Genomic DNA, 27,876 nt, shown 5'->3' on the forward strand with positions numbered 1-27,876 from the left:
GACGCTGATAACCTGCCCCGTGCTCCGGACCGAATTCATCGCCAAAAACGCCACACAAAGGGATCTGCTAATCTACGTGATTTTATGTCTCCATGGAATACATAAAGTTAATGATAACCCGAGCAGTTTTCAAGAAGGTTACAAGTACAATCGCATAAAAGTCTCAGGACTGCAGTAGTTTAAAAATTGATTTCAGTTCTTTTATCAAACAGGCGTTGTAGTAGTAAGGGAGCTATTTTACAGAGTAAGCAGCAACGTATAATCTTAGTTTCAAGAAAGAGAAACATAATACAAAGTCAAAATAAACCTCAGCTATCGACAGCCACCACTAGTCTTCACGTTTTACTTTGTCCATAAAATACAGAAATCAAAACCTATCCGACTGACTGCTTCCACTGAAGGGAACTGGGATGAATTTTCCATTAACAGAATTCAGTAGTAAAACAACTTTCTCCAAAGAAAGAACACCATCAGCCACTCATATTGCATTCTAGGATGTAGTGATATTAAGGTTACACTGGAAAAACAAGTTCTCCAGAATTGTAAAATAAAAAAGATTCTTAATACAATTCAAAAAGTATAGTTCCATTGTATCCACTGTACTTTTGATACGTTTATGTTGCAGGGATCTTTGGCAACCCAAATTCATCCACCAATACGCCATCCTGTAGGAAAGAAAAAGAAGCGACGGGTTACCAACTCTCCAACAACCAGAACATTTTACAGAAACTTCCTTACTACTTCTATAAAGTGTCTCTATCTGCAATTGCCACTGTGTGAGAGCTGGAATCAAAACAAGAGCATCAGTTCTCCCTCACTACAAAGCTCTATTAAAGCCCCAAAAGCAAACATACAGAAGCTTTTCTTATGGTTTTAAGACTGGAGCTGTAATGGTACATTTAAATTCCACTGGCAGTCTGACAGTGTTTGATAGGAGTGATAAAATGTCATTCTAGTGATTTTAAATATAGTTAAGAGCATTCAGTACACTGTACACTGTATTCTCAAATTCTCTGTATTCAGCATCCATACACATAACACATAAATAGCATACATAACATTAAGCACACTTTTTTGCTCAAAATATTAAGGATCCTAAATATCAAGCAACCAACACAAATATGATTTACCCAAACCAAACAAGAATGTATTTTGCTGTTAAAGAGCAAAGGACTCACTTTGTTTTTTGTGTCCGTAGGAGTGACCTCTGGGATTGCTGGAGCGGATGCGGCTTCATCTAAGTAGGAATTGTCTTCATCAGCTAAAAGCTCATCACCTAACGCATCCAGTTCTGAAATTGAATTATGTTGGTTGAAACATTATGCAAGAAGTTCCTTTTGCAAGAGAAAAGCTGCTCTTACAGAAACTCAGGATTCTTACTGAATGCTTACATTCAGATTCACCTCACGTCAGTCATCAGTCAGAAATACACACACACACACACACTGGAGAGAACCTTCTTCCCTGCCTTGTAGCATTCCATTGGAATCTCATCTTTGTCTATGCTCTTGTCACGTCTTTTAAAGGAAATGCAGCTTTAATGTTTAAAAAAAGCTATCAAAGCTTTTTAAAACACATTTAAAGCATTTGACCAAGGAAATTAAAAAATCACTGTATGACAGTATTATGATTTTTATATTCAGTAAAATCATCTTCCCCCTTCTAACCTGCTTCCAAATCATCTTCATCAATCTCTGGTGTTCCATAGCTACGACTCAGTGCCTCCTGGACTTCATTGGCTTCTTCCATCATATCTTCCAATTGATCTTGTATGTCCTGAAGCAAGAATAATTTTCAATTGGTCCATATTTACTCAAATTCAATTCAGTAATTCCAACATACAAAGCACTCAGTTCTTTTAATTCTTTTTCAATAAACCATTTTTTTAAAGCAGTATTAATACAAGTCAAAGAACACACATTCAGGACAGGAGTACTTGAAAAGCAAAGAAGGTACAAAATTTAGACAAATCTACCATCTGGAAAATAAGCACTAAGCTGAGTTGTGCCACAGCAGAATTTAGAAAATACATTAGCATATTTACTGGCATTGTACTTGGAGTACAGGTAAGGAAACAATACTTGCCTAAAGATTTACAATGCAAGCCATTTATAAGAGAATAGGAAAGAGAACTTAAGGAATTCAGCACTGGCATTGGGTAAGAGCTTAAGTGCAGCATACTTGAAATTATATTTAGAGATCTTATAGGAGATTTTTTATGCATTTTCTGAAGTCAGAGCCACCCCTTGCTGATGTTTAGTTAGTGGATTGGGCTTTTTGTTTGTTTTGTTGTTGTTGTTTGTTGCTGTTGTCTGGGGTGGGTTTTTTGTTTGTTTGGTGGTTTTTTGTGGTTTTTTTTTTAGGTTTTGTTCTTTTTCATCAGGCACTACCTTGAATGGGGGGAAGGGGGGGGGGGGTAAAGGACTAATGTGCATGTTACATGTTAAGGAAACAAAAAAGGACCAAAAAAGCCATAGCAGGAAGTATCACTAACATTTATGCTGAAGTGCAAAGAAAGGAGAGATTAAAGATTAGCTCAGAAAGGAAACAATAATCATGACAATAAGGAAAACCACTAATTGTGCAGTACCAGAAAAATCAGGAAGGAATTATGATGGTGGTCCCATAAAAAAGACAGACAAACTCATGTAAACAAAAATAGTCATCTTGCCTTGAAGTTCACAGTCCATTCACCATTATTTCAGTACATTATTTTTGTCATTTATTTAACTATAAAAGCTCACCTCAATTTGATCAATCTTGACTTGCTTGTAAGCTTTCTTCATTTCTTTCACCCCCAGTTTCATTGCATCCACCTAGAAGAGTCAAACATCATGCTTGTTTCTGATGTAGTAAAAATTAAAGAAATTAAACAAGTGTGAGACAAACAAACTGGTACCGTTGTCTTTGTATCCTTCAGTGCCTGAATTGTGTAATTAGCTTGTTCCATATTAAAAGACTGCTGTGACAGATTATCCCTCTGTTGTTCATACCTGTTTAAAAAAAAGGCAAATACTTGTTTAAAAAAAGGCAAATAATACTTCATACTTGTTTTGAAAAAGGCAAATAATGGCCTTAAAACACTACACCACTACACTATTTATTACCACAAACATTCTTAATTTATAAAGAGTCAGAAAACCAGCAGCAGTAGTCTAAAGATAGAACAGATATGTTGAGTTTCTTTTTTTTACTTATTATACACAACTGCAGAATAAACAGCTTCATAAAAATCCAGCCATTATGCATTTCTGTGCACTTGAAGCTGACAAAGCTATTCCTGAACTAAGCTTTGTTTTAAATGACAGCAACACCATATTTGCCTAGGCTGACAAAGTAGGTGAGGATACAGCAAAAGTTTAATCACCATAAGGCAGACATGCATGCCATGCTCACTAATGCTGTAAGGAGAATGGAAGAGTTGGCAGATTATCCAAACCACAGCGACTCCACACTGGAGTTTTTCAGGGCAGGGAGGAGGAGGATGATATGGTACCTTAAAGGAAACCTTTAAGACTAACCACAGAGAAAAGAGAGACTTTAAAGATTAAGAAATCATCTTTCTCAAAACTAAACTTGTATCAAATCAAGAATGTAAGCTACATGAAATTAAGCAAAATAATGAAAGCATAAAAATGAACCGTGAGTCCTTCTAACATGCAAAGCAGGAGGTCTGAAAGACAAGGAGGATCCGCATGCAAAACCTTCTGGACAACTAATGAGTACATCTATTTCTGTTCCACAAGGTCAGAAAGAAATGACTGAAGGATATGACAGTAGCCTATTATGAGGGGCCCAGTAATGCCACCAAGGAAGATTAGCAGGCAGCATAGTCAAAAACCTGGGAAAAAAAACCCTAAAGCCAGAATCAAGCAGACCTCCTTACAACATCTAACTCAAGTACCACATTTCTTGCCATATGATATTCTGGATTATAAAAGTTTACTAATACTTAACTGTTGCCATCTATCACAGTGCATCAAGTCACAGTTAACAAGTAATTGAGTGAGTCCATAAAGGTACAATTCATCTGAGGGATGTGAAATATAAGATGATGGGAGTTTTGGATCAGACAGCTTCTAAGATTTGCAGTTCATAGACTATGAGATATTCCAATGAAACATTCCTGAACACTTGCAATGTTCTGATATTCTTTCCTTTGGATCTGTTGCTGGACTCTTTCAAGACAGTACACTAGACAAGAGCAGACCACAGGATCATCTATCCTGTCCATTTGAGGGTTTCTGCATAGACACAATTACTTGCACTACATCTGCTCAAGTCCTCAAAGGTGTCCATAGAGAACAGGTAAATTTCCAGTAAACCAGAGCAAGGTCATCAAATACAAAATTTACAGTAATCAATTAATAATATAAAATGAGGCAATCTCTCAGAAAGTTTAGGAGCCAAACATATTTGTAACAATGAGCAGATTCAGGTCATCTTGTACAAATCCAAATTTATACACTGGAATATAAATCATAAATATGCTGGTGCAAAATATGTAAGGAGGCACTTCTGAAAGGGTTCTTCAGCATTTTGCTTTAAAGAGTGCTCAGGAGAGTACTGGAAGGAGAAATAAAAGTGTGCCACTGCCCCCTAAAGAAAAGAACCTTTTATTAAACACAAACTAAGATTTCAACTTACATTCGCTTCTGCTTTAACACTCTTAATGCTTTCTGCTTTACTGTATTCTGAAAGACACAACAGTGTTACATTAGATAAAATATCTGACTGTACACTTGATTATGCTGTTTAAACGTAATGCATTGTTTTAAGTTTTCCAAAAGATTCCTCAGTTACAAGTGCCAAGAGTTTAACAATAGTTACATTCAGCATTTGGCCTGCATTAATGATTAATAAAACAGGAGAGTACACAAAGCTTCTCATAGAAAATACTTTCAGTTTCTAGCTTCTGATATATGTATTCAGTAAGGAGAATAAACCATCAAACTTAGTCCATCAGAACTATCTTTCATTAACACATTTTAATGGTCAGCAGGTAATACTGCAACAGGTACTTGAACAATGCTGTTTATATCATATGTTTATTTTCAAATACATTTTATATTGTAAGTTTATCCCCTTAAAAAACAGGTTTCCCTGCTCCCTTTAGGCATAGTGTGGAGCTTTTTATTTTGGATAAGGAACAAAACAGCCTCTCTGCCAGACTTAATTCAGGTAATGAGGAAGAAGGGAAACAAGTTACTTCTCACAGAGGAATTAGATTACACTCTGGAACAAATAAAAACCAATAAAACACCGTTCAAAAATGTAAGTCTAATAAAAATAATCCTGCAGGATCTTATCTCTCATCCGTAGGGCAAGACGCAGTTTTAAGAACCTGATGAACTGGCTGAATCACATGACAAGAAGTGTGAGTCACATCCTCATCTGAGCATGTTCAAATCCCACAGAAAATTCTTACCTTTGCAGGTCCCTCTCTCATTTTCTTCATTTGATCCTTATACTTCACTAGTTCTGCATCGAGCCTCGCAATTTTCTTGTCAATTGACTCAGCTCTGCTATCCACCTTGAATACATAAGGGGGAAAAACAAAGAAAACAACATTCATTGAGGTTTTATTCAGGTATAGGACAAAAAAAAAACGAACAGCCTCTGTTTTGTTGTGTTTCTAGCTGAATTGTTTCTTCACTCATTGGTTTTTTAAACAATTTAGATTTTGCGAGGAACCAGAATCAAGTGAAACAACTTCTACAAGGAGCACAAGAAACAACACTCTGAGGCAGCAGGAAGCTCTGCCATTGTAACATGTTCTCATCATTTTGAGATGCTCCCTTGCAAAGCCACTCAAGGCAGCTCTCCATTCCAGAACTTCTGGTCATACACAGTGCCAGGGACTAAAGGGAATGGATAACTTCTAGTTGTACCCTCCTGGGACTCCACAGAGCTCTCATTTGGGATATATTTTAACCCTTCACTATAAGAGGGTTAAATATGACAATTGCATAACCAAGCATGGCACAGGTAGTTCTAACAGCATACACAAATTCATAAAAAAGCCTTTTTAAAATGAACTGACTACCCTAGCATTTCTCTGGAAGCAACAAAATAAAGCTTATTAACTTCTCATTCCAAGAAGCCTCCCTAAGGATTAGATTATAATGACATTCCAATTATAGCATAAGACAGATCAGTGCAAATTTACAATTCTGCCTTGTTAATGGTGTGGCTAAGCATGTACAATTATGTGGATTTTGATTTCAGTGTTTCAGTGACCCTTTTAAAACCCTGCTCTGTGACAGCAACATGCATTTGCCAGAGGCATCCTGAGTGGAGCATCTGATATGAATGTTCTACACAGGACATTAAAGTGCCTGGGCACAGCTGGCATTGAAAAATTTGTATTAAGCTTTCTATTATCCAAATATTTTACTGATAGCAAGAAAGAGAAAAATTTGCAATGTTAGGACTCCTGTACATTTAAAGCATGGCACCTCCTCAAGATCTTTATCAGTTAACTGCATCTTTGATACAGTTAGCCTCCACAGGGGAAAAAATTATTTGGTTTATTTATATAATGATTCTTTCAAGCAGTATTAGCAGGAAACAGAGACAGAACCTCCCACATCGACTCAGTATGTAAAAATTTCACACACACGTGACATGGGACCTCAGCTCTTAAAAATGTGACTGGATAGAAGAGGGGAGAATGCATCTAATTTATCCAAAAAACAAGACTGTGCATTAGGACTTGAAGAGCTTCTGTCTATTACTCACAAACAAGGCACACTGAGGAACATTTCATTGCTACAGAAGGGCCCCAACTTACACAAAAGAAAGGAAATTTGAGTTTTTACACTGTTGTCACAACTATTAGCCTTTTGTTTCTATGTTTCTTATTTACTACTCTGAAAGAACATAAGTTTGAGTGTTTTTTCAAAGAAGAAAATTTTAAAACACTATTAATGCTTCCCTTCCTGGTGCATCCTTCCTCCTACAGGCCTTGTGACAGCTTTGAGTCATCTCACTGTGCTCTGCCAGCAAGCATAAAAACCCCTGCCTTTAAATGCAATGAATTTTAGATAACTAAACTTGTCTACACAGGAAAGAACATCCAAAACACAGGCATGATTACTGCCTAAGAGTTGTCTATGTTTTTAACAAATGTTGCATTAATCACTGCTCACCTAATAAATTTCCAAACTGCCTTTTAATAGCTAATTACCACTGACCTAACATGGTTAAGAGATCTTACAAAGCAATTTGACCCTTTCAAAAGGTACAGCAAAATGTGTCTAAGACAGAAAACACCCCAGAAGCAACAGTAGTTGAGCCTCCAAACTGTTGGATTTAACATTGTAAAGAAATAATAGAAGTTTTTTAATATCTCACACAACTCTCTTCAATAATAATTCACATGTAATTTAAAATAATCTAATAATAATGTCTGTAGTTTTAGCAGGACCGATCCTAGAAATTACACTATTGTGAAAAGTCTTTCACAAATCAGACACATTACTATACCTTGGCACAAAAAGTTAATTCATAAACTTCAAACTATTAAAAGAAAGCATTTATCCCCATATTTACTAGTAACCACCCTGTAACTCATCATTGGTTGCCAAAGTCGTCACATGGGTAAAATGAATCCAGAATTCTTCTTTTCAGTTAATCTGCTGTCTTGCATAGTAAAACTTTCAGACAGTGCAATTACAAACAACTAGAAGAGGATCAAAACTGTGTTCAGCAGGATTTTTGGAAAAAAAAATAAATACCTGGTACTGCTAATCAAAACATCTGTTTAAACTGCACTTTTATATCCCAAAATTCCTCTAGGATTGAACAAGCTCTTAGCAGAAGACAGACTGCTGACCTATGTAAATTTTCTTTTGATTTACCTGCCCATTAGAACATGGACATTAACTTGGAACTGGCACAAGCAGCATGAAAAATCTAACAGACTAATAAGTCTCAGTTGTTGTGAGGGAAACAAGGCTTCTTGTTCTTCCACTTATATTGCCAAAATAGCAAATTTAAGCACTTAGTATCTCAGCTGGATTTTGGAGTTCAAGTCAGCCACCAAATTTACTGCTGTTTACTGGCAACAATGGCAAAATTAATCCTGATTTTCAATCAGACACTTTATTCACTGTTCTAACGAAATATATTTAGAGTCATGTTTGGGCTTAATACTGCTAAAAAGAAATACAGATTTTTGTCAGTAAGATGAACTACCAGGACAAACATTATGAGCACTTCTCTTTCCCCATACCAGCCAGTGGCATACACAAGAGACCAATGTGTAGGTAGCACTGACTGAAATATTAGGTATTTCATTTAGAGAGTCTCTCCCAGTAGGTGTTGCATTTAGAGAGTCTCTCCGCTGGGCAGCAAAATAAATCTTCTGAGAGGAAAACTGTGATTTTTCCATGGAAACTGTTTGTTGTCAGGTTCCAATGACAAAGCTTAGTCACACAACATTTACTGACCTTTGTTTACTGACAGAAATACACAAGAAACTCCATTTCCTTTCTTCTTTTCTTAAAATTAGCTTACAACAAAAGGACCTCCAAACCATGCTACAGTTTTCTTCATCAACTTTAAAGTCAAAAAAAACCCCTATGAAATTACCATAAATCTTAACACCTTTTCTTAACCCTCTTAGCAGGCAGGACAACACAACAACAGTTGTGAAGTACTTTGCCACGTGTTTCCTGAGCATTTCTTACTTGGTCTGAGCCTGCTTATCTGTCCATCTGTACACACCTTTGGCATCGACCCTACAGCAACCCTTCTCACCCCGAAGAGACACAACACTCTTCTGTATTGCACAGGAGACTGATCTTCTTGCTCCTGCCCCTGCCTTGCTATAACTTGTCACGGCAGGAGTTAGCTAGTGCAGCCGGAGAAGTCCTCAGATGGAAATGCTGAGAACATCCATGAGGATGTAAGGAGAGCCATGCCTTCCACAGGCTCACTGTGTACACAGTGAGGGATCATTTATGGGATTTACACGTTTATGGGATGCGCTCCCAGGCACAGGACACAAGCGCAGGTATGGCTGCGTGTACGGAGGTACATACAAAGGTACATCCCTGTGTACGTGTGCGGACACCCAACACGCTCACCAGAACACAGCGCGTATCCCTGTACATCACAGTGCCCAGGGACAGGCTGGGTGTGGCTCTGAGTGACCTGCTCCAGCGGAAGGTGTCCCTGCCCATGGCACCAGGGTGGAGCTGGATTAAGATCCCCTCCAGCCCAAGCCATTCCGTGATTCTGTGATATACATGCCCACACACGCACACGCAGGCTGTGCCCACGCAGGGCAGTGCCCCACACTCACACACACACACACTCACACACACAGAGCTATGCACCGCTGCCCAGGCGGCGGCCGGGCCGGGCCGCGCAGCGCTCAGCGGGCCCGGCCGCCCCGGGGCGAGCGCTCACCTTCCCGATGCAGTCGGTGAGACTGGGCGGCGGCTCCTTCGGCTTCGCCTTGCCGAAGAAGCGGTTCATGGCGGCGGTGTCTCCGAGTGGCTCCCTTCCCCGGTAACAGCGGCGGCAGAAGCGCTCCCGGCCGACCCGGAACCGCAGGGCCGGCCCCGCCCCGCGGAGGAAGGGCCGAGGGAAGCAGGAAGCGCCGTCCCGGCAGCGCAGCCGAGCTGCCCGCCCCGCTGGCTGGCGGCCCCACTGAGCTGCCCGCCCCGCCGAGCTGCCCGCCCCGCCGAGCTGCCCGCCCCGCTGGCTGGCGGCCCCACTGAGCTGCCCGCCCCGCCGAGCTGCCCGCCCCGCTGGCTGGCGGCCCCACTGAGCTGCCCGCCCCGCCGAGCTGCCCGCCCCGCTGAGCTGCCCGCCCCACTGAGCTGCCCGCCCCGCCGAGCTGCCCGCCCCGCTGGCTGGCGGCGGGGGCAGCGGCCCTTGGCTGCACGGAGCCCCAGCAGCCCCGCTCACCGGTACGCTTTCCTCCCACAGCGCGGCCCGTAGCCAGCCGCTGAGCCTTCACCGCCTGCTGGCAGGGTAGGATCACCCCCATAACGTCAGTTCAAAAATGGCAGGGAAATATATAAAGTGTACAAAAACCGCGCTATGAATCGGGAATAGCGGGGCCAGTAGGGTAAGGGCAGGGATTGTCCTCCTGTAGTCGGCACTGCTGAGGCCACACCTCGAGCGCTGTGTCCTGTTCTGGGGCGCTCAATTCAGGACGGACATGGAGGTGCTGGAGCAAGGCCACAGTAAGGCAACAAGGCCGATGAAGGGTCTGTGGAGCACAGCTGCCATGAGCTGCTGAGGGAGCTGGGGGTGCTGAGCCTGGCAAAAAGGAGGCTCAGGAGAGACCTTTATTGCTCCCTGCAACCACCTGAAAGAGGGTGTAGCCAGGTGGGAGTTGGGCTCTTCTCCCAGGTAAGAAGTGACAGGACAAAAGGACACAGTCTTAAGGTGCACCAGGGGAGGTTTAGGGTGGCATTAAAATAATTTCTTCACAGAAGGGGTGCTTAGACATGGGAATGGACCACCCAGGGAAGTAGTAGTGATGCCTTAAGTTTTAGCTTTCTTATTTTTCAGAGACTGTACTGCCTTAGTGTGTAGCTCATTCACACTTTATATGAAATTAAGAGTTCCCTTCAGTTTAGTAAGACAAAACAATCCTTTTCCAGCCTGAGAACCAAGGACACCACTGCAGCTTCGGGCCCAAAACGTACAAACAACAGAGAACTGAGGAGAAGGTGTAATTGGACAATTGACCCCAATGTGTAAATGGACCAAAACTTATAAAAGTGTGACAACTCATGACCAGTTGTCCCTCTTCTGTCCATCCTGGGTCCATCTTGGGCAGAGCCACAGCCAGGCTCTTGTACAGTCCAAGGCCTTTTAAAAAATACCTTTGAAGGTCTCAAAATACCTTTGAAGGACTTTATTCCTTCTAAACGCTGTCTAGCCTCTGCTCCAGGTGAGCCTCTTGAGGCATCATCAGTTCAGTCACTGTCCATGGAGATGTTTAAGGAAAGACGGGATGTGGCACTCAGTGTCATCATCTAGCTGACATGCTAGTGCTCAGTCATAGGTTGAGCTCAGTCATCTCAGAGGACTTTTCCAACTAATGGATTATATGATATCATATTTATTTATTTATTTATATTAAGAACACTTTTTTTTACAGAAGTTACTGAGGACCTAACATGTCTTTAGGTTTCACCCACTGATCGAACTGCTCTGATGTAAGGAATCCCAGCTTTATAGCAGCTTCTTTTAACGTTGTTCCTTCTTTGTGCGCTGTTTTGGCAATCTTGGCTGCTTTATCATATCCTGTGACAAAACAAAATCAACAAATTATCCATTTGCAATTTTAGATGATTCATCAGAGGTGAGAGAAAAGTGGGACACAGTCTTTGGAAAATTATTTGCTAGGCATTACTATTACTGTTTAACTCAATTTGCAGGAAATGCACACCAAATGTTTACTCCTTACTTCAGCTGAAAGTAGATTTTGTTATTCTTGTTTTAATTTATTTAGATCAAAGATTTATGGGAACTTCTCCTTTAAAAAAACCTCATATTTTAATCTTCCACTCAACCTCAAATAATGATAATTTAGGAAAATAGGTACATACATTCTCCCAATGTCCTTTTGACGCTAATCAGTTATTTTTCTAATACCCTGGCATGGCCACTGCAAGGAGAACACAGCTTTTACAACAGCAACTGGTGATGCTGAAGTAAGTTAACTTTTGACCTGACTTGGCCTTACAAGCATTGTGACCATACAAATGAAGTGTACAAAATAATGTTACCACAAAATGTTTTGCTATGTTCTGAGAAGTTTTTGAGCCTTAAACCTACCTATATGTGGGTTCAGTGCTGTTACCAACATCAGAGATTCATTCATCAGTTTGTTGATCCTATCCGTATTGGCTTGGATTCCAACTACACAGTTGTCAGTGAAAGAAACACACACATCTCCTAGAAGTCTTGCAGAGTTTAAAACATTTTTAATCTAACAAGACAAAGAAAGAAATACCAATTATTTAATTCAGGTATTACTAGTTGTACATTCTGTCACCTTTGTTCATAACCAGTGCCCTCCCTGCAATTTCAACCTATTTAACAGGCTATTTTCCTTCCAGTATCTGAAGGGCGCCTACAGGGAAGGCAGAAAGGGACTCTTTGTCAGGACCTGTAGTGATAGGACAAGGAGCAGTGGGTATAGACTGGAAGAGGGGGAAATTAGGCTCAATATTAGGAAGAAATTCTTTACTGTGAGGGTGGTGAGATACTGGAACAGTATCTGAGGGATGCTGCAGATGCCCCAACCTTGGCAGTGTTCAAGTGTTCACTGAGGGTTTTTTCTGTCTGTAAGTTACCTGACTGTACAATTACTTAAAAAGTCCTAGATATGTAAAACTTTATGAACTTACCATCATGGGCTTAAAGACATTCAGTTCAAAGTGTCCATTGCTTCCTCCTACAGTAACAGCAACATGATTTCCCATAACCTGGGCTGCCACCATGGTCACAGCTTCACACTGGGTAGGGTTCACTTTTCCTGGTTGTGAAAGGGAGAGAAAAAGGTTACCAAAGGAGAAGGAAGGGGAAAAACCAACCAACTAACCAGGCCAGCAACATTCTACTAAATCACATTCAAAAGAAAATGTTTTGTAAAAGGTAACTTGTCTTACTCGTCTGTATCTGTACACCACAGAAAATAAGGTTATTTCCACAAATGATATTTAATTGAATTTACTATTCCAATATTTTCAGCAAGGATTTGTAACACAGCTATGGCTGCTTCAGCAGTCTCCCAAGACTCTGAGAGCTTGAGGATGAGCTCAACAGCTCAACATGTGCATGAGCTAAAGAGCTGTTCATTACCACAGTTCTTAAGAGTCAAGAGATTATCACCTGTCTTTACATGTTCAAGTTGGCATTTCTGGGAGACTCCTATCAGATCTTACTCAGCTCAAGGAAAGTATTACTGACATGTTAGAATTGCTTTGTGATAAAGTTAGTACTTTATCAGAAGTGTCAGAAAAAAAAAAAAAAAACAAAACCCCAAACAGAAAAATCAAAAAAACCAATCCCCTGCCAAACCCAACAAACACATCAAGGTAAAGTGATCTCCAAGCAAGTTTGTTTTATCATTTAATTTTTAGACATAATCCCAGTAAGAACATTCACTGTTTGCTTTTTTAGAGCCAGATATGTTAATAACCTATTTCTTTTATAGTTTATGATACAGGAGGAACAACTTAAAATAGTTTTGGATGTGCAATATTCATATGGACATACTTTTTTAGGAGATGAAAGGAATGCTTACTAGCATTATTCCTTTCTTCCTTATCCTCCCATACAATGAGATCATTGCAGAAGGGAAAATATGAGTGCATAACACTAATCATGCCAGGAAGCAGAGACCAAAGTCAAGTTACACAACAGTGTTGCTACAATTCACTGATTAAAGATTATTTCAGAAAAGCCTTTACCTCAAAATTGTAGAGATGTTGCAATTCTAAATGAAAGCTTTGAGCAGTAAGTTTGTGTTAATAAAGCCGTATTCTTACAGATACTACACTCCCCCATACACTTGCCAGCACACAGCTGTGCAAACATTTTTATGAACAGAGGTTTTGGTAAAATAGGGCAGTAGATAAAACCTGAGAGAATCGTGGACTTATTGACATTTGTGACAGTATTTGGTAAACATCTGTTAAAAGACAGTGGTCAAAAAAAAAAAAAAGGAACAGGTCATCTTTCTCTGCATGTTTTCTCTGTACCTGGCATGATGCTGCTCCCTGGTTCATTTTCAGGCAGGATGAGCTCCCCCAGCCCAGAGCGTGGCCCAGAGCCCAGGAAGCGAATGTCATTAGCAATTTTCATCAGACTGCACGCCACTGTGTTCATGGCTCCACTGAGCTCCACCAAAGCATCGTGAGCTGCAAGAGCTTCAAACTTATTTGGAGCAGTGACAAAAGGCAAACCTACAGGGAGAGGGTGTGAACATTAAACCAGTGAAGCACTTCCTTGCAGACATAAACCAGACAATCGAACACATAAAACTAGCTTAATAAAAATTAGAAATTAACAACCCTGTAAGATCATCTCTTTCCTCTAGAGTTTTCTTCACAAACATATTTCTTAAAGTAAATTAAATACAAAAAGACATAATGAAAGTCATTAAAATACAGAAGAGTATAAAATTTGAGCATCCACCTACAACAAAGGTACAAATTTCAACCCTTCATAGTGTGTTGCATTCTAAGCACTGCTTCTGCACCACAGTGCTTTGTGGATGTCAATAATCTTTCGAAAGTTAGCCCAACTTAGGCATTTCTTGCATTAAATCAAGTTAGACACTTTGGATTGTTAATTGCTGTGATGCTTTCAGTTATAAAAATAGATGTTTCTGCAGCATAGTGAAGGCATTAGGGTAAGTAAGAAGTAATCACAATGGAAGGGAACAATAAACCAGCCAGAACATGGGAAAGCTGGATCAGACTTAGGAGGATGCCTGGCAACAGCAAGAGCACAGGAGCACAGCAATGGAAGGAACAGCTCTGTTTATGTTAATTACATGCCTGAGATGTAAACCTAGGTTCCATGATGAAAAACATTCCTTCAGGACTTTGCTCTGAAGGGGCAGACCCAGCAGAATGGGACTGTAAAAAATTAGAGACATCACTAAGGACTGACTGTGGGCTGGATTTCTGCCCCCCCAATGACTGATCTGAGCTTTCAGCACCAGTTCGAAGGAGAGCAGCATGATTCCCGTAATTTCCAGTGTTTTGCAGTTCCTGACAAACACCGAATCCCACCCAATTTGCATGGACTTGTGAACTGCACAGCTGCCTTCTGTTAGAGAGGTCTATCCAAACTTCTCCTTTTGTTTTTGCCAATAGCCACCCTCTATAAGAGCATAAGGAACTTCAGGAGTCTGCCCTACTCATACAATTTGCCCATACAGGATCCAAAACATCCACTGACACGGGAGAGCTTCCTAACACCACCAGAACATGCCCTGTACTGCTCCTGGCAGCTGTTGTTTACAGCTAGTTACTTCTCTTTCAGGGTACATGACAGCCCTGACCCTCTGGAACACACAGTGAATAATAAATCCATTAAAACAAAAATACCGTCACTAAGTAATTTCAGATTTTACAGCAAATATAAATAACAGATGTACACATTTGTTGGGGGGGGTGCATTTTGAAAACTGATACTGTGACACAAAAGATCTGGTTTAGAGATCAAAAAACTCAGGTGCACTATAAATTAAATAAGTTTTAAATAAATAAATAGAAAATAAGTAAATAAGTTTTAAGCTCTATAAAGACAGGATTAAAAAAAATTCAGGTAGTTAACTTTTACTCTTTCATATGAAAAAAACAGAGTGGGTTTGGAAGCATTTTTTTCCATCTTTTGTGCTAAGTTGCTGAAAATTAAGAGAGCCAGAGGAGCAAAGATCAAGACAGAATGATTATAGTTGGGCTAATAATAGAAGTCTGAAACTGTATCCATATCCAAAGAGCCTTGCTTGGATAAGCACCATCATTTCAGTCACTTTCAATGCACTAAATTAAATTATAACAATAAATTGCACAAAAAAAATCCAAAGTAGAAGGCATATAACACACGGCATTAACAAAAGCTTCATGTTAAAATATAAATACAGTTCAAGCTTATGAGAAGTATGGAAACTGGACAGATTTAGTTTGAATTTGACTGCATGTCACATACACTGCTTTACTGATAACTCACTCTCACATATTGGTTTCTCACCTGTCAGTTCAGCCACTTTAGCAGCAACTTTCTCAGCAAAGCCAACCCTTGTGTTCAACCCCGTGCCGACTGCAGTGCCACCAGCTGCCAGCTGATACACCCTTGGCATGCTGGATTCAATCCTGGCCACACCATATTTGATTTGTTGCACATAGCCACTAAATTCCTTTGAAAGAAAGGACAAGTTTAAGGAACAAAGGCAACAAGCAAGAATAAGCATCCAGATTATTTAGATTTTTAACGTGATTTGACTAATTCCTTTAAAAACCTGAAGGCACTGAACTTCACCCAAATGCTAAACCTAAGCATGTTTGCATAAGAGGGAAAGTATATATCTATTAAAGGACTGGTCCCATGCACCAAAAAATTATGCATTAAACCAATCTTAATATGGAAAGACATAACATACATAATTATACATAATGCATTTTTCTCTCACTTTTTATCTTAGTTGTGTACTTAGCAGGATCTGATTCCATAGTAAATCAGCTCCAAGATTATATTAATATTCTCAAAGAACAAATAAAGAAATGGATCTTGGACTTTGCTCACTTAATTTTAGTTAGTAAAAACCCCACCTGTTCATTCTTGGAGAAAGTCCATAAATTCTACTGCTGTTCTATCAATTCAGTTTAATTAATTACTAAATTACTGTAATATAAGCCATTCTTGACAATATGATATCATTTGCCATCTTTTATATATATATATATACACATTTATACACACAAGATTATGTACTGAAATTTTTCACTCACAATATTTAGTAGTTTTGTGTGTTGGCAAAACATAACTTACATAAATTTACAGATTACAGACAACAACTACCTCTTCCCTGCAATGTAACAGAAAAACTGTGCTGTGTATCTGGTAATGAAACATCATTTAAAAATATTATGCATTTTATTACTGTTAGAAATAAAATACACATGGGGAAAAAAATTAATAAAAATTATGATGTATGTATTACAGTACAGCATATCCAGCAAACTCCAGTACAGACTGAAAATACTCAGGCTGAGACTCAGCCATTTTGCTATATTTTGTCCTAAACTATCATTTAATTTAGGCATCCTTAAGTTTGAATTTTCCAAAGAAAGGCATAACTTTTAAGTTTTTTTTACCTGCCCAAGTGTAAGTGGAACAGCATCTTGCGTATGAGTGCGCCCTATTTTAATGATTTGGGAAAACTCTTTGGATTTCCCTTCAAGTGCATTCTGTAGCTTCTTTAGTCCAGGTAACAAGACCTCATTAACCTCCTGGGCAGCAGCAATATGCATTGCTGTTGGGAAAGTGTCATTTGAACTCTGTGGGAAAAAAAAAATCAAGAATATTAATTTACAAGCTTTTCTCACCATTGCTGCTGTAACATGAACATGAGTGCCTCTATTCTCTTTATCTCATAAACTATTAGTAACTAAGCTAAGAGTAAGCAACTTAGGGGTGTTCCACAAAGGCATTTCCTTCTTGATAAATCAACTTTTTATGACTACACCCACAGAAGGCTAAATTTAATAGATTGTTCATAACAACCTTGGGACAAAAAAATTAATTACTATAGTAGTTATGAGAGATGGCTAACAAATGGACAGATGATTTTAAAGGAGTTGTAGGTGACTTTAAGACACACGTGTTGCTTTGATAATGCTAAATCCATCATTCACAGAATACTGAGTAAGCACAAAGGATCAGGAAGGGAAACAACAAAGTCAGTGGCTTAATCTTTCCTTCAAGGTAGGTGAAGTTTAAGAGAGAAGCATAATAAAAATGCCTACCATGATCCAACTTTTAGAAACTGGACCTATATTTAACATCTTTAAGACTGTAGTCACAAGGCCACCACTGTGTGATATATTATGTATGAATTTATCTATCATGAATGAATTCAAAGTTTTTAATCTGAAAAGCTCATACTGTTACTGAAAAACATCTTGAAGTTCATATGAACTGAAAAAAACAGAAAATTGTTACCAAAGTTGTCAACAAAACATTTTTTAACCTAAACAGTGGATACAAGAAAACACAAAATTCACAAAGACACAAAACTTTTGAAATTAAAAGCAGGATAAATCAAGTCTAACAACCTGGCTTTTGTTAACATGATCATTTGGATGCACTGGCTTTTTGCTTCCCAGTGTCCCTCCCATTATCTCAATAGCTCTGTTGCTGATGACTTCATTAACATTCATATTGGTTTGAGTTCCAGACCCAGTCTGCCACACCACCAAAGGGAAGTGATCATTTAATTTTCCTTCAGCTACCTATAATGGAAAAAACAGAAAAAATTGTTCCACTAAAACAAACAAGAAAAAAACAACAAAAAAAAACCTTGAAAATTTTATTGCCATAATTAAAATTATGCTCTCAGTTATATTTTTAAATTTATATATAGCAATTAATGAATTTACACTAGAATAATTAAGATGCTTTTATGTAATACCACGTAATACCAGATATTAGAAGCGGAAAAAAACACTTTCTATGCTTTTTGAAGACTGAATTGTGAAATACAAAGATATATAAAATTTGATTTCATATTCTACAGACATAGACAGAAAGTATTTTTAAAAGGTACTTTAGGTTACATCTTCTCACAGTGTAACTGGACTCTGATACCTCTCAATAAAGAAATTTCATGCAGGGAAGTTCCAGACCTCTTACACCTGCAGACATTACATGCTGTATCAATGAAACCAGCAGATGGCTGTCAGTCTCAAACAGCTCCTTCTTGTAAGGCACTCTCATGTTTGATCAACATTTTTTGGAGCCTATGGAATCTTAGACACATTCAGAAAGTTTTCTAAACATGTGTTTTAATAATATCAAAATCTGTGCTCAGAAGTATCACCCCACATATTAGCCTCAGAAAAAGGAGCTGTTGTCACAACTCTGAGGCTTATCAGATTACCAGGATACATAAGTCCTCCTGGAATCATGTTCAAGAAAGGATCTTCTGCATTTCCCATCTTACACAGAGGCAATGTTCCCACCTCCAAGAGTAGCTTGATTCCTCTTTTTATTTAAGTTGTATTAGAAAATTATTTTGGAGGTGAGGGAAAGGGTATCATAGCAGGGGTGTTTTTAGAATACAATAAAGAAAGCCACAAACATCTTTCAGAATTTATGAATCTAAACTAAGGAGCCTTAATCCACCAAATCTTCTAATGCACCTTTAACTAGGGGAACCATAGAAACCAGAAGAGCATGGATATATTCTGGAGTTCTCCAAAGCTATTGGGTCTTAGGACTTAAGATACTACAGCTGTTAGGAAGAAGATACAGCTTCTGCCACCACTGAAATATTTTTAAGCTAGTCAGCACAAAAAAAAAACTCTGTAAAAATGCTTCTAGATAAACAAATCTGTTGATTTAGTCAAAGCACCTGGTATTATCACACCTCAAATAATGGTCACTCACAATTCTGCACTTGGGTGGCATTTATCAACATGCATTTGAACATTCTATCATTTCTTTATATGCAAGAAAGAAAATAGTAAAATATTATATTAAATAAATGATCTCTGGAGAACAAGATTTACTAAGAGGAAATGCTTTCTTCTAACAATCTGAGAAATGCAATCCCCCACCCTCCTGTGAAAAGCTTAACAAAAACACAGTGGTAGTTCCAGTATTTTGAACAGCTCATTCCTACCTCATTTGCTGCCTGCACAATGGCTTTAGCAATCTTGGGGTCAAGACCATAATCTTGATTTACTTCTGCAGCTGCTCTCTTCAAGATGCCAAAAGCCCTTATGACTTGAACCTGAGACACAAGGGTAAGTTTAAACACACAATTTCTTTCCCCCAAAGGATATGTCATCAATTTATAGTGCATGTCTAGTTCTGAACCAGACTGCTTCTGATTTTAAACCCAGCAGCAGTCCATCAGCCCAACCAGAGAGCAATCAGCTCATCTGGGATTATGTTCCCACCAACAGAAACATTCACCCCAACAGCCCAGAGGGAAGACACAGCTCTTTCTGCAAGGCCAGGTACGCTCTGTGTGTCAAAAGTTACGTGCATTAGAATAGAACTGGTTCCATTTCTAAAGCAGCCTTTTGAAAGAAAACTGACAAATTTCAGTACATAGAGACTCAGTATATACAAAGCATGTGCACATTAATGGCCTTTGCACAGCTACATGTGACAAATTAAGTTTATATCAACTCGTCCTATACTAGACTACTTCAATAACAAACTAGATAAATGCAACATCAAATTACTCCATTTGCTTTTTCATCTTTGTAAAGATGAAAGACAGATTTCTATTCATCCTGGTTATTAAAAAATAAAGCAACACCATAAAATTATTCAAGATTCAATTTATTTAAACACAACAAGAAATACTTCTACCACAATAATATATTGCCATAAAATTTCTACCTTTAATTAAAATTCAAAGTTGTTCACACTTCCAGCAAAAGCCTGAGAAGAAGGTATTTAGAAGGTATTCACTTTCACATAAAAAACATACTCTAGAGAAGAAGAGAACACAGATTTGAATTACTTACTGGCATCCTTTCTGAAACACCTCCAATCTTGAAGTTCATTGTAGATCTCACAGTTTGGGCACCATAGTATTTGTCACTTGGGACCTTCAGTTCACCAAAAGTATCATATTCTGTCCTGAAAGCCTCTTGAGAAGACTATAGAAAAGGGAAAAAAATTAAAAAAACTCTGGCAATCAGTATATTCTATTTGAAAGCAAGTAGTCAAGAGAAAGAAGATGGAAAAAAATACAAAGCCAAGACATGCAGTTAGTTACAGGCGTTTCTAATTACATCTGGAAAGGTGAGACATTGTTCTAGTTTGAGCAGCTGTCTCCCAGAAGTCGCAAGCACAAACCACGTACCATTGTCGCGTCCTGCTGCAGCGAGGGGCACAACAACTCCCTGGGCCCCAGAGCCTCACACCCCAGGCAGCCACCGAGCACCAACAGGGAAAGGAAGGCAGCAGGACAGGTCCTGGTTTACCAAAAGCCAGAACCCTTCATTATGCCAGCGACCAAGACAAGAAATGAGGGGGTAGAGCTATGGGTTTTATAGGGGTGGAGTTTAGGGTCGGGGTCCAATAGTAAGAGGAGCAGGAGACTCCAAAGGGGTGGATCGAGGAAGACAACCAATGCAAAAGCTAAGGCGGGAACATTGCAGAAGGATTTCAACCAATGAGGGTACAGGAAAAGAAGAACATTCTGGGCCATTCCTCATTTGAAAAAAGGGGGTGGAGTGTCTTTTCCCGGGCTTGTGAGGGCACACCCCACAGGGTGGAGGGGCGGAATCTTTAAATCTTCTTTAAATCACGCCCCTTGCCGGATGCTGTCTGGGTAGAATCACTGCCTCCTGGGGCAGGGACACTCCACAATTCCCCCTTTCTTATTTATTTTAGAAACAGGGAATAATCTTTAAGTTAGGGCCCTAGAATAGTCTTATATTACTTAATACTGATGGGATAACTTATAGAAGGATTACAACAACTCATAAAGGAGATCACAGAGACATAATAATGAACAGTAAAATACAATTAACGTAACGACAATTATAGAACTAATAATTTTAGTTAAACTTGTGACAACAAACAACCTCAATGGGAAGATTAAATGTGAAAGGGACACACATAAGAAATTAATTTTAACATATGTAAGGAGTAGAAAGTATAGGTAAAAGTAAGTTTAACAGAACGATTAATGCAACACTTAATTAAAGCCTTCTCTTTCATTGCTCTTTTCTCAACTTAATATCCTTATTCTTAGTAAACCACTCCTTTTCCTTTTTGCTTACTCTCTCACTGTCCCCCTTCTTTTTCCTACTTTCTCCTCCCTTTCTCTTCCCTGTAACAGTCTTTCAAGTATTCTATATTATCACCCCTCTATAATACAGAATTATTATATATATTATCACCCCTCATAATATATATAATAATTCTATATTATCACCCCTCATGCAGATATATATTTACTGCACCTATAGGTATAGTAGATATATTATATCTAGGTGTATTTTATGTAATATTTATGTATGGTAACATTTCTATGTCATGTATCCACCTAGCATCTGTTATTATCTAGCACAGGCACAGCTAAATTCATTTTAGCTGACAATAATTTTTTTACTTTTTGTAGAACAGCACCGTAACTTGTGATGATGTGATCACATTCATATGCAGCTCTACAAAGATTATGGAACTGACAAGAAGTAACAACAGTTTACTCTTCCTCTTCCCACACCTTGGTCAGCAAAGTCCCAATTTCCTACGAGAAAGGTATTCATCCTTTCCCAGGAGAGGAAATTACCTTCTTTCAGAGGCCTCAGGAAGGGGGAGAAGTCTTTTATTTCTTTATAATGGATAGACTAAAACAATCTCAGCCGTCCAGGCAGGGAATATACATTTATAATGCTGGGTTCCTGACATAACCAGGGGTGACTGACATGACTCAGGGTGAGTCTTTGGGAAACAAACCTCTTATCAATAAAGTCAAGTCAGTCTTGCAGTGCAGTGAAAGAAGAAAATCAAATGCAAGGAACTATCAAGAAAAGCAGAAGATACAAAGAGAAACACTGCTGTGCCACCATGATTCATTGACAGTCTGAGGTCTTTGTGCAGATTTGGTTCTTTCATCCCCAAAATATCTATTACTGGAAACAGTTCAAAGGCAATAAAGTTGACAAAAGGGAACAGCTTTCTTAAGACAAATGACTTTTTTGTTCAGAAAAAAAGATAACCTGGGGACTGAAGGAAAACTGAGGTATAACCACTATTAACTGCTCACTGTCTCCTCCAATACAAGACACAGGAGCACTAACATGCTTGTAGGAGTCAGGTTGAAGGCAAGGGAAAGGGAGCAGCTCTTCACACAAGTCACAGACTGACACAACTCCTTGCCAGCTGATGCTGGGGATGCAAGAAGTCCACCAGACTTCAGGGAAGATAAGATAAGCCCTCAGAAGAAAGATCTAAACTGGGTTATTACACAGACAAACCACAGACTCAGGAAACTCCCTGATGTGAAAATCATAGAATCATTAAGGTGGGAAAAGTCCTCCAAGATCATTAAGTCCCACCTCTGATCAAACATCCCTATGTCAACTAAACCACAGCACTAAGAGCCACATCCACTTATTTCATAAACAATTCCAGGGATGGGGATTCCACCACTTCCTGGGCAGTCTGTTCCAATGTCTGATCCCCCTTCCAGTGAACAAGTTCTTCTTGATGTCCAACATGAACCTTCCCTGGGTTCATGTTGGACATCATGGGGTGCAGCCTGAGGCCACTTCCTCTTATTTTGGGAGAAAAGGCCAACCCCCACCTAGCTACAGCCTCCTTTCAGGAGTTGTACAGAGTGATAAGGTCCCCCCCAAGACCCCTTTTCTCCAGGTTAAACACACCCAGCTCCCTCCGCTGCTCCTCATAGGGCTTATGCTCCTCACCCTTCACCAGCTTCATTGCCCTTCTCTGGACTCACTCCAGCAACTCAATGTCCTTTCAGAATTGAGAGGCCCAGAACTGGACACAGGACTCGAGGTGTGGCCTCAGCAGTGCTGAGTACATAAAGAGTTTGGGTGAGAAAATGGGGAAAGCATCATTAAGTTCACACAGTTCTTACTCTTCCTTAGGAGTTCACTTCTGAAGTCAGACTGTTCCTCTCTCTTCTTTGCTCATTTTACTTGCTCCTTCTTTAGAGAACACTTTAGAGAACACTCCTTCAGTGCTCTTGGACAGAAGCACAGCTGGGTATTGGCCAGAACACCCTCTCCAGCAGCCCTGACCTTCTGCCTGCCCAGGTTCGCATCACCATGGATGGCAAGCTGCAGCAGAGAGAGGGAAGTGTCCCAACCTCTTTACTGTCATTCCCAGCCAGACAGAGACACTCTGCCATCAGGTACCATCAGTGACATACCAGAGACACCAGCCCTGCTCACTTTGAGTACTTCAGAGGAGGTGGTGCCTGTGACCTGGAGGAAATTGCAGCCCAACCCACAACAAGGGTTAGCTCTCACATGGCTATCCCCACATCTTGTGTTTTGGCTGATGCTCTCCTGGGCACTGACTCCTCAAGAATAGAAAGCTTACTGTGGAAGAGTAAGTAATTCCTATGTTATTTAATCCTCTTTGTCCTGCTTGAATCACTTAGCATTCATTTACATGCTACCAAGAAACAGAATACAGTAAATGCTTCTTTAGTATATCACTACCAAAAGCGTTTAATCGGGATGCTTGTGGGTCTTCATGTCAGCACATTAATATTCCAGCAGCTGGGATCACTGACTGTCTTCAAAATCCCTGCTTTTGACATTTGGACACCTTGTAAAAGCACACAATGCAAAGCTTTCACAGAGCTGGATAAGCAGAACCCATTCAGCTCCAAGCCCAGCTCTTGATATCATCAGTGGTTTAATAACTGAAAGTATTCACCCTCAAACAATATAAAATGTTAAACCACTGTAAGCTTTAAGACAAAAAGCTAGCAGTTGCACAACTGATTCCTCGAACTTACATAATTCCAATGTCAACAATGATGAAACAAAGATAAATAGGATCAGTACATCCTTGTACAAGTACCTCTCAACAATGAAATCATTATTAAAAAAAAAACCAAAACCAACTTTCCTAGCCAATTCCATGCTCATAAATCCCAATGAAGTTAACAGGGCAAGGTGCTTTAGGAAGAATGTCACTTGCTGATTCCTGTTGTAACAGGAGGCATTAGGCAAAAGAGCAAGATGATGTTTTTCATGCAGACTGAAGGAACTGAGCTGCAGCATTACTCTCAGCCTGCAGCAGGCACTGTCTGAGTGTGACTGTAACAAACCTGATTCCCTCGCTCCTTGGCCAGAATTCAACCCCTTGAGCAGCTTTATGAGCTGAAGGTCCCAGCTCCTGTATGTAAAGAGGTTTCTGAAGTCACCCTGTGACCCAGAGGACCAGCTGTAAAATGGTGCATCAGTGGCACACTCCATCATCCCTGGGCCTCAGGAGAAGCCCAAAGGAGACTTGGAAACTGCCAGCAGCCAATGTAAATTCCTGTGCTCACCTAATTTCTAACCTAGCTACAAGCAAGGCTCTGCTCACAGTTACTATTCATCACATTTACAAAACTTGTCTATTCCTTAGAAGGCCTGACAAGGTGTGGTCAGCCCTCCAAAATCCCTAGAACCCAAACACAGTCCAAAGGTCACAGTTAGGCAAACAGAACTGTACTTTTGCCTTGTTGCAGGGCACCGATCAGAACTGATTGCACCATAACACACCAGAGATACTCAAACAGCAGAACCACTGCAGTAATGCTCCCTGTGGAAAATTACGCTCACTTATGGATGCAGCAACTTTTGGATGTAAGTATTTCAATTCAAAGAAACATGCATTTTAGCATGTCAAAAGCAGTCTTTCAAGGTCATCAGTATGTGCAATTTATGTTTTACTGCTCTCCTTTAGCAGATGAACAATGTTTCCATTTTTAAGCATCATCTCTCTTTTACAACACAATTTGAGTCACAAATTCTGAAATTTACCCTTTAGAACCCAAACCTAAGTATTCAGCTGAACCTAGTGTTCAGCTACAGAAGGACCACTATGACAATTCCATTTACAACATCTTGTGCAATTTAGCTCTAAGTAAAGGCAACACAATAAACTTACCAGGACAGCATGACTATTTGGTTGTATCTACATACACAATGTGTTTTAAAACAACTCTTGCTACTCAGAAAATCACTACAAACATCAAAAACGGATGTCTTGGGTTTGTTGGCTGGCTGTTTTTTTAAATTTAAATATTGGTTAGTACATTTTCTGGTGGTTCCTCTTTTACATCAAAACATACAGAACTTTTCCTGTAAGAATTCAACAGCTGCTTGACTTCCAAGTCCACTGACGGATGTTTTAAGTAGTGCTGTTATTTAAACTCCATGAACTCACAACACATACAGGACTGGTCACATTTCTGACCCGCAAAGAGCAAAACACATCTCATTCTTGTAAGACTGCAGATCAGACTCATAAACACCAGATTTTCAGCAAATGAATGAAGGCCATGATTTTTCTCAGACGATGCCAAATGGCAAAACAGAAAAAGGGAACCATCCGACAGGCCGGTGGTTTGAGTTACATATTCTGCTCTGCGGCTAGTTTTTTTAGGCAGTTAAGTTTCACTCACCGTGAAGTTTTTTCACTCACTGGAAAGTTTGTTTTATCAAATGCTACTTTTTACAACTTCATCAATATTACAGATTGGAAACTGCTGTACTAGATAAATTGATTAACTAATTTAGTAATTTAGTAAACTAAGGAATCGATAAAATCCTTAACACACCACCTTCTGCTGAAATTCTTCTCACAGGCTACACTACCTCGTTTTAAGGAGTGAACTCACAAAGATACACCTGAGACTAAGGTTTCCACGCAACATCCAACGCGTCAGAACTGAGACTTGAACTTCTGTATCCAAACAGTGTTTCTGTTTCTATGCTGAACCGCTTGCAACAATCGAGTCCCACTCGCGCCTGAGCCGGACAATCAACAGACTATACACGAATATCTCCTGATGATGCCCGCTAGAAGCACCAGGCAGTTCTCAGCTGAAAGCTCCCTAATTTTCAGGCAGCCTCAAAGCTATTCCAGTGACGAATATTCCTATTCCTGTGAGGATACAGCTTTTTATTATCTGCACCTCAACAGCTCCAAGAAAACGCCTAAAATTCCTGTGGAAGCAGCTGCCGCACAGCGCGGCTCTGCGAAGCGGGTCCCGCACCAACACCTTTCCTGCCCGGCGGCTCAGGGCCTGAATCTGCCCCGGGGCAGCGCCCCGGGAGAGGGAGAGCTGCGCGCTGCACATCCCGGCCTTCCCGGCAGCGGCTGCCCAGCCGAGCCGAGCCGAGCCGGGCAGGGCCGGGCCGGGCCGGGCCGCAGGAAGGATGCGGGAAATGGCCGCAAAAGCCCGGCAGAGGATGGCAGACTCGTCTTCCCGGTGCCGGCGCGCTCCCGACACAGCCGGCAGTCACCGCTGCCGCTGTCACCGCCCGCTCCCCGCTCCCCGCTTCCCGCGGGGCGGGGCGGAGCGAGGGCGGCCGGCGGTGGCACTTAGAGGTCACGGCTCCCCGCTCCCCTGCCCGGGCTCACCATGGCGGCGCGGGGCGGCGCCGGGATCCAGCGGCCGGGGGCGGCGGGAGGCAGCGGGGGCGGCGGGCGGGAGAGGAGGAGACCGGCGGAGCGGCCGAGGCGGCGGCAGGCGCGGAGTGAGCGATGCATGCTGGCGGGGGCCGGGAGCACCGCGGGGGCGGGAGGCACAGCGGGACCGCCCCGGACGAGCGTCACGGTGCCCGCGGTGCCCGGCCCCGGAGGCTCCGCCGCGCCAATCGGCGGCTCCTGGAGCAGCGGCGGGCGCTGAGTGCGGCCCCGGCGCGGGTCCGCCCGGCCTGGGAAAACCCGGGAAAACCCGCCTGCCCCGGGCGAAGGGCAGCGGGAAAAGCGCTGTAGCAGCGATTTCTGCCCGAGGGACGGGGGAGAAGTATGAGCTTGTTCTGGTTTACTGTAGCCTTCTTAAAGATTATAAAACCTTATCCCCGCCTTCCTAAGGACAGTCAAGGCTCCTTTTATAAAAAATGCTAAGTCAAGGTGCAGCCCCCTCTTTACTTCCTGCCCAAGAAGGCAGAGTGCTCCGACGTGCTACATCCTGGTGCAAAGTGCAGAAACCCTTCGAGAGCGAAAGAAGGTATGTTCCATTTTTCCACCCACCAGCAGCAACATTCAAACACTTCAGGTTTTCCAACATTCTGATTTTTTTTTCCAAGAGCAGCCAACATTCAGCCGTTAAGAAAACAATTTTTTTGCCTAACATGGAGAACGCTTCATTCCATTGCAACCTGCATAGGTACCCTTCAGTCCTACAAGAACTGTTATTCACAGAAATGCTGCCAGAAGCTGCACTATTAATGCCTTACAAGTTACATCCTGGCACTAAAAGCACACTGAATTCGAGTCTTGCAAGCTTTAAGTAAATCTTCTACCCCCTGGCTCCTCTGAGAAGAGACAGTCTAGGAAATACACAGGGCATGCCACTAAAATGGCTTCAGAAGTTCCAGAGACAATATAGACTGGGTAATGATATTATTATCTAGATTATTTTATATCAGAAGAAGT

At 40.7% G+C, this 27,876-nt stretch overlaps 2 protein-coding genes across 3 annotated transcripts; both read right to left on the bottom strand.

The window, feature by feature from the left end:
• Positions 1-63: 63 nt before the first annotated feature.
• Positions 64-9,593, bottom strand: CHMP5 (charged multivesicular body protein 5). Its single transcript, XM_054632074.2, has 8 exons — positions 9,418-9,593; positions 5,429-5,533; positions 4,648-4,694; positions 2,900-2,993; positions 2,745-2,816; positions 1,668-1,776; positions 1,179-1,291; positions 64-665 (listed from the first exon to the last, which is right to left on the bottom strand). Exons 1-8 carry the CDS (start codon positions 9,484-9,486, stop codon positions 615-617), a joined length of 660 nt encoding a protein of 219 aa, XP_054488049.1. The 5' UTR covers positions 9,487-9,593; the 3' UTR covers positions 64-614.
• A 1,476-nt stretch (positions 9,594-11,069) lies between these two features.
• On the bottom strand, positions 11,070-27,035 carry FH (fumarate hydratase). 2 transcript variants are annotated; one of them, XM_054634494.2, is made up of 10 exons: positions 26,857-27,035; positions 20,253-20,387; positions 19,394-19,504; positions 17,826-18,002; positions 16,866-17,048; positions 15,742-15,907; positions 13,740-13,943; positions 12,384-12,511; positions 11,809-11,962; positions 11,070-11,274 (listed from the first exon to the last, which is right to left on the bottom strand). In XM_054634494.2, the coding sequence occupies exons 1-10, from the start codon at positions 26,983-26,985 to the stop codon at positions 11,132-11,134; spliced, it is 1,530 nt and encodes a 509-aa protein (XP_054490469.1). In that variant the 5' UTR covers positions 26,986-27,035; the 3' UTR covers positions 11,070-11,131. The 2 variants fall into 2 exon arrangements, with proteins under 2 accessions (XP_054490469.1, XP_077039133.1); XM_077183018.1 differs by lacking the exon at positions 26,857-27,035 and adding an exon at positions 20,594-20,612.
• Positions 27,036-27,876: the final 841 nt, after the last annotated feature.

Source organism: Agelaius phoeniceus, chromosome 1, assembly GCF_051311805.1.
Source record: "Agelaius phoeniceus isolate bAgePho1 chromosome 1, bAgePho1.hap1, whole genome shotgun sequence".
NCBI classification, from domain to species: Eukaryota; Metazoa; Chordata; class Aves; order Passeriformes; family Icteridae; genus Agelaius; species Agelaius phoeniceus.